General features: G+C 45.7%; 1 protein-coding gene across 4 annotated transcripts in view; it reads left to right on the top strand.

The window, feature by feature from the left end:
• Positions 1-12,662, top strand: part of LOC116009785 (transcription factor BIM1-like) — a 17,826-nt gene extending 5,164 nt beyond the window's left edge. For 2 of the 4 annotated variants that reach the window (XM_031248913.1, XM_031248914.1), the window contains exons 4-12: positions 8,497-8,838; positions 9,635-9,740; positions 9,830-9,960; positions 10,044-10,152; positions 10,590-10,659; positions 10,765-10,857; positions 10,981-11,423; positions 12,141-12,273; positions 12,377-12,662. In XM_031248913.1, the coding sequence (XP_031104773.1) occupies positions 8,497-8,838; positions 9,635-9,740; positions 9,830-9,960; positions 10,044-10,152; positions 10,590-10,659; positions 10,765-10,857; positions 10,981-11,423; positions 12,141-12,273; positions 12,377-12,484 (1,535 nt within the window). In that variant the 3' untranslated portion in view covers positions 12,485-12,662. Of the gene's footprint in view, positions 1-8,392; positions 8,416-8,496; positions 8,839-9,634; positions 9,741-9,829; positions 9,961-10,043; positions 10,153-10,589; positions 10,660-10,764; positions 10,858-10,980; positions 11,424-12,140; positions 12,274-12,376 lie in introns of those variants that run through there. The other 2 variants (XM_031248916.1, XM_031248915.1) reach the window with 2 other exon arrangements.
• Positions 12,663-12,935: the final 273 nt, after the last annotated feature.

Below are 12,935 nucleotides of genomic sequence, written 5' to 3'. Positions count from 1 at the left end.
CTTACTCCCGGGGTGAGCACCTTGCTCTCACCATTAAGGTCCGAAGACCGGTAACCGGGCACCTTACTCCCGGGGTGAGCACCTTGCTCTCACCATTAAGGTCCGAAGACCGGTAACCGGGCACATTTAACAGGAAAAATCGACTTGACCGGGCGATACTACATTTCAAACAGAACAGCCTCGCAGGGCGAAAATCAATTGGGGCACGCAGGCTCCCGAACCTATTACAACCTACTGATAAAAATGGACCAAATGCTGGGAATTCCAAATGCGGTCGACCGGTTTGCCAGTGGTGGTTTCGAGCCGGTAGGTCCCCGGTCTCACTACGGCCGAAACGACGTAGGGACCTTCCCAGCTCTGGGCCAATTTCCCGTTCTCTAGCGGTTTGCTGGCCTGTCTCTCTCTCAGCACGTAATCCCCTACTTGAAAGTAGCGGGGGCGCACTTTAGGGTCGCGGTACGCTTTCAATTTCTTTTGATATTCTTCGACCCTCCGGGCTGCGACCTCTCTCCTCTCTTCCACAGAATCCAACCCGGTGATTATTAAGGAGTCATTGCCGTTCTCATCATAGCTCCGCTCTCTAGAGGTCGGTATCCACGCTTCCACTGGCAGGCGGGCTTCGGCGCCATAAACTAGTGCGAAAGGCGTTTCCTTCGTGGCCTCTCGAGGCGTAGTCCGGTACGACCACAAGATGTACGGGAGCTCGTCTGCCCAGCTTCGTCCGGCCGAGTGCAACTTCTTTTTCAGTCCTTCCAGGATGGTTCGGTTCGCATTCTCTACTTGACCGTTCCCTTGAGGATATGCTACGGAAGAACGGAGCGACCTGGTGCCCACCGTTGCTAAGAAATTTTGGAAATACTCGCTCTCGAACTGTCTTCCGTTGTCGGTCACCAACTGAACTGGAACTCCAAAGCGGGAGATCACGTTTCGCCATATAAACCGAGCGCACTGCTGAGATGTAATCGTCGCTAGTGGTTCGGCCTCTACCCATTTCGAAAAGTAGTCCACAGCAACGATTATGAAGCGGCGTCGACCGGTCAACTGCGGGAAAGGTCCCAAGATGTCTACTCCCCATTTGGCGAATGGTATTGCAGAACTGACCGGGTGATAAAAGGTGGCCGGCCTGCCTGGGACTCGAGCGTAAAGTTGACAGGGTTCACACGACTTTGCTAGTGCCTCACAGTCTAATTGGATCGATGGCCAATAGTAGCCGATCAGCATTATTCTTCTTGCCAAGGCCCGGCCCCCCTGATGGGCAGAGCAAAGTCCGGAATGCAGCTCGGCCATCACGAGTTTGGCCTCAAAGCGGGTTAGACATCTCATCAGCGGCCCTCCATAAGACCGCCGGTAAAGGCGATTGTCGACTATCTGGAAACGAGGAGCTCGCAGCTTTACTTTCCTGGCTCTCTGCTCATTCTCTGGTAAGGTCCCGGTCTCTAAATATGAACGGAGGTCGGTGATCCAATCATCCGTTTCTGCATTGACCGGTATCACGGGAAGCGCATCCACGCAAGCAGTCTGCAGCTCTTCCACCCGGGCGACCTTCGATATATATTCCGGAGCCTCGTGCGATAGTCGGGATAACAAGTCCGCATCCGCATTCTCGGCCCGTGGAATGTGCTCGGCTCTGCAAGCGTCAAACGATCCCATAACGGATAAAGCGTAGTCGCGGTACCGGGCTAACCGTTCCCCTTTTGTTTCGAAAGCGCCGGTGACCTGTCCGACGACTAGGGCTGAGTCAGTCCGGATCCTCACATGCCGAGCCCCCAGAGAACGGGCGCGTCGCAGGCCAGCTATGAAGGCCTCGTACTCCGCTTCATTGTTGGTCGGTGAGAAAGCAAGCGACAGGGCGTAGTAAACTTTGAAGCCCTCCGGGCTGGTAAGAACTATACCAGCGCCGGCGCCCTGCTTGCAGCTTGACCCATCTGTTGCAATTTCCCATTCCACCGGGGCATCGTCGGAGGTCGCCGGGGTGGTGCTGTCACGTGCTGAACATTCTACGACGAAATCTGCTACGGCTTGTCCTTTGATGGCCGGTCTCGGCGTGTATTCGATTGCGAACTGGGTCAACATCATTGCCCACTTAATTAACCGACCGGAGGAAGTGGTCGTCCGGAGTATGGCCCCTATCGGTTGATCGGTGAGCACCCGGATCACCCGGCCTTGGAAGTATGGCGTTAACTTCTTCGCGGTCGTGTACAACGCGAATACGACCTTCTCCAGCCGGGTATACCGCAGTTCAGGGCCCTGGAGAGCGTGGCTGATGTAATAAACCGGGCGTTGCACCCCTTCAGGGTCGGTTCGGCAGAGCACTGCGCTGATAGCGCGGTCCGATGCGGAGAGATAAATCTGCAACTCTTCACCAGGTTCCGGCCTGGACAACACTATCGGTGAGGCCAAGTACTCTTTCAAACTTTCGAAAGCCCGTTGACACTCATCAGTCCACATGAAGGCGGATGTCTTCTTTAGTGTCTGGAAGAAAGGGTGTGCCCGCTCAGCAAGTTTTGAGAGGAAGCGGCTCAGGGCGGCCAGTCGACCAGTTAGCTGTTGAACTTCTCTAACCGTGGCCGGCGGCCTCATGTCGATTATCGCCTTCACTTTCGCGGGGTTCGGCTCGATTCCTCTCCTTGTCATCATAAACCCGAGAAACTTCCCGGTCTGCACTGCGAAAGTACATTTGGCCGGGTTGAGTCTCAGCCGGTTATATCTCATGATCTCAAAGCTCTGTCTCAGGTCGGACGCGTGGTCATACTTATCTTTACTTTTTACCAGCATGTCATCGATGTAGGCCTCCATCGTTTTACCGATCAGCTCTCCGAACAAGGTGTTCACCATTCTCTGGTAAGTTGCACCGGCATTGCGGAGACCGAATGGCATAACTCGGTAGCAGTATAGACCGTCTGGAGTAATGAATGCTGTCTTGGCTTCGTCCTCTTCGGCCATCATCACCTGGTGATAGCCCTTGAAGGCGTCCATAAAACTTAAGAGCTCTGCGCCTGCGGTCTCGTCGACCATCTGGTGGATACTCGGGAAAGGGAACGGGTCTAGCGGGCACGCCTTGTTGAGGTCCGTATAATCCACGCACATCCTCCAGGCTGGGGGCTTAGGGACGAGAACTACGTTTGCTAACCACTCGGGGTAGTGAACCTCCCGTATGTGTCCGGCCGCTACCAAAGATTTCGTTTCGGAGCGAACGAACTCTCGTCGGTCGGACGCCAGGTGTCTCTGCTTCTGCTTGACCGGTCGGGAGCCAGGGCGTACGGCTAACCTATGGCATATTGTCTGGCGGTCGATACCAGGCATATCTTCCGGTCCCCAGGCCAGGATGTCGGCGTATTCCCGAAGGACGGCGATGATTGCGGTCCGTAATTCTGGCGATAAGGCCGAGCCAATCTTCACAGTACGTTCCGGATGAGAGTCCGATAGCGGTACCAACTCGACCTCTTCCGACGGTTCGGGGCGTTCGACTCGGGCGTCTCCCTTCTTACTGATAGCGTTCACCCGAGACGTGCTGGTATCTTGCTTCTGTACAGCCCGGACATAGCATCGCCTCGCCGATTGAGGGTCTCCTCTAACCGTGCCTACACCTTCCGGAGTCTGGAATTTCATACATAGGTGCGGCATTGATATTATCGCGCCGAGCTGCGATATCCCCGGCCTACCTAAGATGGCGTTATGAACGCACGCCAAGTCAACGACGACGAACTCCATGGTCACCTGGAGCACTCTCGGGACGGTCCCGACCTCTACGGGCAGTCGGATGACTCCTTCCGGATGGACCATTGCTCCTGTAAAACCCGAGAGCGGTGTCTTGACAGGCATTAACTGGGACCGATCTAACTGAAGCTTTCGGAAGACGTCTAGGTACATAACATTCACACTCGACCCCGTATCCACCATGATTCTCTGTACGTCGACGCCGTTGATGTCTATGGTTACCACCAATGCTTCGGTCGTGCAGTTGGGGCTGCTCGGCAAGTCACGATCGGTGAACACGATAGGCTCCACTTTCACCCTTTTCTCCGGATTTGACTCGACGAGGGCCACGTGTAGATCTCGAGCCCAGTTACGCCGGTTTTCAGCGGTGTCGCCACCTTCCGGTCCTCCGAATATCACATGAATAACTTGTTTTCGAGCGGCTGCCGGAGGTTCCCTATCGAGGTCGGGGTCTTTATCTTTCTTGTCCTTATCTTTTTTGAAATCTTTCCTCCATCCACGCCGGTTCTTCTTCCTTTTTTCGGCGAACTGGGCCAATTCCCCGGTTTGTAGCAGGTCTTCGATCAGACCTTTAAGCACATGACACTCTTCGGTGTCATGTCCCCGATTGCGGTGATACGCACAGTACTTCTCCTTATCCGGTCCATCTCTCGCCGGGGCGGGCAACTGGATCAGATGACAACTTTGGGCGAATTGCAGGACCTCCGCAACCGGCCTGTTCAGCGGGGTGTAAATCGGGTTTCCATCGCGATCTTTCTGTCGCAGATTGTTCGGGCGTCGGTCTCGCTGGCTCTGATCCCTCCTCGACCCCCCGGTCTCCATCAACCTCTTAGCTGAGTTCGCCTCCGTGGCCGTAGCGTAAGCCACTACTCTGCGCACAGCGTCTTCGTAGCAGGTCGGCGGCCGGAGTATTAGGTCCTGGTACAGGTTTCCCGCTCTTAGCGAGTTCAACAACAAGTTGGTGGCAGTTACGTCATCTACGGGTTCTATTTCCGACATTTCCTTATTCCATCGCTCGATAAAGACAGAGAGCGGCTCCCCGTCTAACTGTTTGGCGTTTTCCAAATGAGAGAAATGTTTCTTCACGGTCTTGGCCATGGCGAAACGATCGACAAACCTCTGGGCCAGGTCTCGGAAATTCGAGATGGACTCTGGTTCTAGGGTGCGGAACCACTCTGCAGCTCTCCCGGTGAGCGTGGAGTAGAACGCCCTACACATGACGGCCTCGGATACCCCCATCATGAGCATGTTACCATAGTAGAGGTTGACATGCTGTTCGGGGTCCGACCTGCCAGCGTACTCTTTGTCTCCAGGAACGCGCAGGTCTATCGGATATGGCTCACTCATGAGCTTGTGCGTAAAGGGCGTTCGGAGCAGGTTGCTAGATCGGCCGGTGGGTCGGTCAGTTCCTTCCTCACGCTTCCATCTGTTGAACTCCGCTCGGACTTGATCGAGCATTCCACGCGAAAGACCAGGCGGACGGGTCGGTTTACGGCGTCTATGGTGACGGGAATCCGAAGAACTTGCTTCGCTTGAATCAGCTTCGGTCGCGGTCGGGACATGTAATGGTCGGCGCCCTCTCTCCATCGGCGGGTCGATTCGGTCTAGAACACTGACTCTCGGCGGCTCTTCTTGGGCTGGGGGTGGCTTGGAACCTGAGGTGCCCAAACGCGACAGAGCAGGTCGACGCGCCGATGTCGGTTCTCGTAATCTAGAGGAGATCGGTCGCCTTTCAGACTGCGCCCTCCTAGCGGGCGAGTGGGTGGCTGCAGCCTCGATCGTCGTAGTATCCGGATGAGGGACCGGCGGCTGAGTGTGCAGCTGAGTGGGCGGTGCCGGCTGGAACGGGAAAGGAGGGGCGTAAGGCGTCGGATAGAAACGAGGGGAAGTGGTCCACCAATGAGCGGTCGGATCAAGCGGGTATGGTGGGTATTGGTACGGTATCGGCCCGACCGGTATAGGGAATGCTTGGGGAGGGTGAATCATGTTGACAGGATCAGCCGCCGGCGGACTAGTGGTATTGCTCGGGTCGTCTCTAGAGCTAAGGCGGGAACGTAGGTCGGGAGGTACCTCCAGCTCTGGATCCGCAGCGGCAAAATAATCCATATATGGGTACATGCTTGGAGATTGAAGTTAGGTAGAACGGGACTCGGCTTGTTACTTCGTCCCCACAGACGGCGCCAAGATGATACGGAATAATACGGAAGAGTATATTCGTATTAATATATGGTAGAGTACAGGAAAAAATACTCTAAGTGTGACCGAGCTCCGTGACAGTGGGTCAGCGGCTCCCGGTCTCTTTAGCTGCTGTTCCAGAGGTCCCAGCAAAAGCCCTACTCTCTACATTAAATGTGCCTTTTATAGCGGATATGGCCAGGCCTACTCCGGTCGGGCTGCATGCAGGACACGTGGCAGACATGCACCGGTCACGCTATCGGTCCAATGCGCTTATGATAGGTGGATATGAGACCCCCACTTCGAATCCCGCCCGGGTTGCCGCGGCGACCCGGAGTGTATTGTACAAGGCTCGTCAGACCGGGAATTGAATCTAAGGGCCTGGCTGAGTCCTTTTTCAGAGAGAGAGATCGGGATACGGAGACCGGATTTTAGCCCTATCACCCCTTATTATTATTATTTCTGAAATTTATTTGTGATCCACCGATAAAGGGTGTTTTTAATTTAAAGTTCACCCTAACTTATTAATGATTATTTATTTGTAATCTAGTGGTAAAGGTTGTCCTATTAATGCAGTAAATTCCAGCATTAGTATAATCTTGACGAAAATAAAATTAATATATGCAATTTTCTCTTTAACATTATCCTCAATACATAAAGATATAAAAAGTAAAAGCATTTTCTTCTTTTTCTTTAATATTTTGGGCTTTAGTAATTTTGGGATTATCACCTTTTGTCCTCCTCTCTTTTGTCACTCTTTTTTATTTTTATTTTTATTTTTATTTTTATTTATTGGTTTTGAGGTGGGGGTGTTCCCCCATAAGTGCAAAGTCATGGCTCATGTAGGTATAGAATCATATAAAGCCGATATAAATTCTTGACAGCAACCTCCTATACAGAGTGTATGTGTGTATATTTTTAATTTTCAATTTTGATACTTTTCTTTTCTAAACTTTTAGACTTTGATTGACAAAGGTTTCAATTTATTCTTTTTTAAATTAAACAATTTAAGTGCAAAATTTTTAATTGTGATATGCAAATTTTGATGCGGGCTGGGATGGAAAATGGAACTGTCGGGACCGTCCGGTTACTCGGGCACGAGTGGTGTAGTTAATGTAGGGATCATTAGCTGTGTGAACCCGAAAACAAGTACTCCCTCCCCCATTTTATGTGTCCGGTTAAGTTAATGAGATTTGACTGAATTTATTTTTAATTTAATTTTTTATAAAATTAAGTTTAGTATTAGTATAAAAAATTTATATATTTAAAAACTACACTAAAAGTACTATTAAGCACAAAAAATTAAATTTAAAAATAAGTAAAAAATACTATAAAAAAAAACAAAGAAGAAAGAGTTGGTTTGACCCATGAATAGTAAGTAGGACAGATAAAATTGGACAGAGGGAGTACATTATTTATGTATATAAAATACATTATTTGAAAGTTCATTATTTAAGACTTTAAGTACTTAAAGTACATTATTGCGTATACTATTAAATAATGTACTTTTAATATATTAAAAATATACTTTGTATTCATTTAAACTACATTATTTTGTATATTATCAAATAACGTACCTTCAGTATACAAATAATATATTTTTAGTATATTAAAAATTAAAAATGTACATTGTATTCATGTTCCACACGTCTATGTGAACCATGGTCCATAGCAAAATTTGTGTTAATGTAGTGGGCAATTTATATCATGGACCAGAGTCCACATAACATTGTGGACCTTGGATCAAAACGATGAGTTAAAAAATTCATACTCGTAAGGTACATCATTTCATAACTTAATACACAAAAAATTATAACACAAGACAAATACATATGTTATATATTTACTTATTTTTCAAATTTAATTGAAGTACAAAATTTGTATTCATAGACATAAAATTTCACAACACAATACACAAAAATTTATAACATAAAACACAATTACTAATTTGTTTCAGATACAAAAATTTTATAATACAAAATACAAAATTTCACAATATAAAATACATACACATACACTAGGGTCCACAATGCACTGTGAACCCTGTTTCATGATATAAGGATTAAATGAAGTGTGACCCCAGTCATGTATTGCTGAAATTGTTGATGGGTCAGGGCCATGTGCTTTGGGTGGGCCACTTGCTTTGAGAGGCTGACACCGCTGAATCAAGAAAAGGATGGGGGCTGAAACTGGACTGGACTTGATGCCCTTCAGAGAGAGTAATTGGGAATTGGGCACGTGTGTTACGGCCTGGGAATCTTGGTAGGCCCATTTGAAGCACCATTTGATATCATTGATTGGGAGAATATGTGTGCATGCCATGGCACATGCACTTGATTTTCTCCAAATTCATACATATATTTGGGAGAAAATAAGCAAGAAAGAAAAAATTAATTTGACCAATGAATAGTAAATAAGACAGGTAAAATGGGAATAGAGAGTATCATGTTAAAACTTGGAAGTTGAAAGTATCTTCAATGAAAAAAAGTTTTTCAATCCGTGACGCTATGTTTTAAAGAAAACGTAGGAAAATGATTTATAAAATATTCCATTTCTCATTAGCTATTGAGCCACTAATCCACTATTCCACTATACATGTGATAGCAGGTGGCTTCGTTAGAACTCATGACTTCTTGCAACCACTAGAAGGAGCAGGGAAGACTGTGGGCAAGGAAGAAATTGATGAGGTTGAAATGAGAGGTGTGGAGAAGCCTCTTCCACCAGCTCCTGCAGTGGAGCCTGTTCTTCCTGGTGGCATTGGGACCTATAGCATTTCTTACCTGCACCAAAGGGCTCCAAAGCCAGAAGGGAGCTTTTATACTGTTACCGACACAAATGATGTAAACTCAGACTACAGTTCTTGCACAAGGACTGGCTTCACAGTATGGAATGAATCCACTTTGAAGAAGGATAATTCTGCTGGGGATTTCAGAGCCGTTCTAAGAGGTGAACATTCACTTTAATTTGCGGCTTCCCATTTCTATTTTCCTCAAGTGTGATAACCATGGTTGCACTAGGCGCTAGTCGGACGGTAGACTAGCACTTAGTGCCTAGGCAGTCTAGGCGGTGACCTACGAAAACAAAAAAATAGTACAATGTGTGTGGGTATATGTCATATAAAGTGTATATGTGTGGCTGTGTGAGCAAGTTAACTTGGCTGAGTCGCTGCCAACTCGGCCCAATCGGCCGAGTTATGCGCTAGGCGATTGCCTAGGGAGCAATTTGCCTTGACCAAGGGGTGCTTAGTGATAACTGATAAAGTTATAATGCATTCTCTCTATTTGCATATTTTAGGAGTTTAGTCTCACTACAAGAAATGGCTCATTATTTTGTAAGTGGATGAGTTGTCCCTTTTTCTTGGGTGACGAGGGAAATCTGCAGCTACTACCTGAGAGTGTAAACCAACTTAGGTTATCTATAATTGATCTGCTCAAACTAAGAATGTTGGGCATTAGTCAGGTCGGTCGAGTTCAGCCCCTGCTCGATTCGAGACCACGAAGGAGGTTAAATGGTTAATGTATACCTGTCCACTAACTCTGTGGTAAGCATAGTGCATAGTGCTGAGATCCATCAAAGAAAGTTGAGATTCGAATTTGTGACCTTGTGGTTACAAATTTGTATCCTTAACCAACTTGGTTGGGATTACAGATGAGTTATCCATCTTAAAACTGATCATAGAAGTATTTAGAAAATGAAAATTTTTAATTTATTTTCCCACTGAAATTTGATCTTTGGTTGGCAGAAACAGGTATGAACAAAGGAGGAGGACCACAGCTTGGACGGCCATCACAAACACCCTCTAACCTTAAGAACAAAACTGCAACATTCAGTTCTTTCTTAGCCTCCCAGTCAGTTACCAATTTTCCCATTCATTTTGTCCTTCTGTACTGTTATGTTTTTATTTCATTTGTAATCATGTGGTTCTGATCTCTTGCAGACAGTTTTCAGAACAAAACAATCAGAGCTTCTTAAACATGATCGCATCATCTAAAAGTGTGCGAGAAGATGATGGCAACTTAGAAGAAGAAGAATTTGTCATTAAGAAAGAGCAATCATTACACCCAAGAGGTTCTTTTCACTTGTGTATGAGTAACTATTTAGTGTTTTATCATCTAGTTGTTGACTTGTAAAAAAAATGTTTCTTTATACAGGTAACTTGCCAGTTAAAGTTGATGAAAAAAGCAGTGATCAGAAGCCAAATACTCCACGCTCAAAGCACTCAGCAATAGAGCAGCGCAGGAGGAGCAAGATCAATGACAGGCAAGTTTTGTCATAGCTACAAAATAAAGAATGCATATGAATATTAGTTATTTTAATAGGTCTCTATTAAAAAATAAGCTAGCCAGGTTCAGGTATATCATTGCTTTCTTATTAGAATCAAGCACTTACTACTACGCCAAAAGGCCGCCCTACACCAACCTCCGCCCAACAATTTTCCTCCCAGCACCTACCTGTCTTAATGGTTCTGATACTACTTGTTAGATCAAACGATTACCACTATGTTAAAAGCTATAGCTCGTAGCGAAGACGCATCTTTATTTTCTTATATCACCAAATTTTCGAGAGGCAGGATGCTAGACTTGACCCTATACTGACTTCCGCCCGAAAATTCCTTGGCCACCAATTGCTTGACTTAGCCCTTCACTGGCTTCCATCCAACATTCCTCATTATTTACATGTATACCTTTATAATGCAGATTTCAGATGTTGAGAGGTATCATCCCTCATAGTGACCAAAAGCGAGATAAAGCATCATTCTTGTTAGAGGTTTGTGTGTATTGAATTGTTATGCCTGGCATCTATATATATATGATGCAAATGAAAATGCATTGAATATGAAACAATAATAATGGAAGTCTTAGCTTGATGCAGGTCATTGAGTATATTCAGTTTCTACAAGAGAAAGTACACAAGTATGAGGGATCCTATCAAGGCTGGGACAATGAAACTTCAAAGTTGCCCTGGGTGGGAAATCACATATTTGTCTTTCTCCATATCTTCTGTACTTTATGAATTCTCAACAACTGATATACTCTGATGTGATTATTCTTAACACATTTATTGCTGTCTTGGTTTTCATTTAAACAGAGCAAATGCCATAGTGATGCTCAAGGTTACATTGATCATTCCCAAGGCAAAAAGAATGTATCAGGTCCAGCACTGATGCTTGCTGCAAAATTTGCTGGGAACAGACCTGGGATCTCTCTGCCAATTCCCATCAGTGAGCAGAATATAGAATCAAACATGAACTTAGCTTGTCCTAAGGAAAATGGTCATCAGAGTGAAAATAATGAAAAACCAGTCTCTCTTCCAAATGCATTTCCCTTTTGTGGCACAAGTAACACAGTGGCACAGCATTCACCTAAACTGGCACTTGGTGGAGATGCATCAACAACATTTAGGCATCAGTTTCAGTGTTCATCAGATAGATCACACATAACCAGTCAAGCAGTTGCAAGTGATAAATCAAAAGATGAGGACCTGACCGTAGAAAGCGGTACGATCAGCATCTCGAGCATGTATTCTCAAGGGTAAGAAATCATCCCACAACCCTTTCAGGTGTAGGTAAACAACGCCTTGTGACCCTGCAAAGGACCTAAACCAGCTTAGGTTACTCATAATCAGTGTTGCAAAAATCTCGCCTATGCGCCAATTAATCCCCGCATAGGTGCTAGGCGCCTGTCGATCGCCTAGCGTATCACCTTAAATGGTGGTCTAGGCAGTTGGCCGGCTAGGCGACCTCCTAGGCACCGACTAATCGGCCGATTAACTCTTTTTTTTTTTTAATGGGTTATTTTACTCAAAACAACATCTTTTGAGCGAAATAACCCTAAATTGTACAAACTCTACATATTTTTTAGGTTAATATTTAATATTTTAGTATTAACTATTAAAGTATTTAATACTTTACAATTATTAGTCTTTAAAAATTAAGAATACTTAAACAAATTTTTAAAAAATAAAAAAATACACGGGCGCCTAAGCGCCGATTAATCCCGGCCTAGGCGTCCTAGGCGCTCCACGAGCACCTGAGGAGCGTCTAACAATTTTTCAACCATGCTTATAGTTGACCGGTCCAAATCAAGGGAGCAAAGATTCAAACTTGTGATCTTGTGGTTACGTGTGGATCTCATGACATCTTGATTGGGGTTACCCCTACATTTTATATTTGACTATAGAATTAAATGTGGTTGTTTTATATGTCTAGTTTGTAATTGGTACTAAGAGATATATTGGCTTTTGTTCAGGTTGTTAAACACTCTCACCAAAGCACTTGAGAATTCTGGAGTAGATTTGTCCCAAGCCAGCATCTCAGTACACGTTGATCTTGGGAAGAGATCAAACGGCAGATTGAATAATTCTTCTGCATCCACACTCAAGGTATCCACCTTGTTCTCTGACTATAAAATTCCACACATTTTAATTATTGGAGTAATTATTTCTACATTGACCCTACCTTAACATTCAAGCTTGCTTCTCTCAGGGTGATGATGTTTCTACAAGCAATCAACCAATGCCACACTCCATTACAAGCACCAGCCAAGGCAAGTGTGACCAAGCCCAGAAAAGACTAAAAACAAGCAGAGGCTAAGCTGACATAAAGAACCAATCATTTTCCACAGTTTACTTGTTCATAGTTTGCTATTTATAACTAGTGGTATAGATATAGAAAACTACCCAAAAGAGATGGGTGATGAGTGTACATGATTAGTCTGCACAGAGAACAGGTTGTGTCCTTAACCAATTAACCAGCCTCCCTTATTCATTAATTGAGAGTAATATAGTAGTAAGGGTAACCCCATCCAAGATGGCAAGAGATCCACATTTGTAACCACAAGGTCATGAGTTTGAATCCTTGTTCCTTTGGTTTGAGTTGGATGGGTAATTTATACTGGTTTACTTCCTTGTGGTCCTTTTCCTGGCTAGGGTCACAAGGCAGGAATTACTCACACTCGAAAAGGTTGCAGGTTTCTCTCCTCAATCCTCATCCCAAAAAAAAAAAAAAAGACTTCCATACATGGTAATGTTGAGAAGCTGCCTTT

Source organism: Ipomoea triloba, chromosome 2 (assembly GCF_003576645.1).
Source record: "Ipomoea triloba cultivar NCNSP0323 chromosome 2, ASM357664v1".
Taxonomy (NCBI): domain Eukaryota; kingdom Viridiplantae; phylum Streptophyta; class Magnoliopsida; order Solanales; family Convolvulaceae; genus Ipomoea; species Ipomoea triloba.
This window is presented reverse-complemented; position numbering and strand designations above follow the sequence as displayed.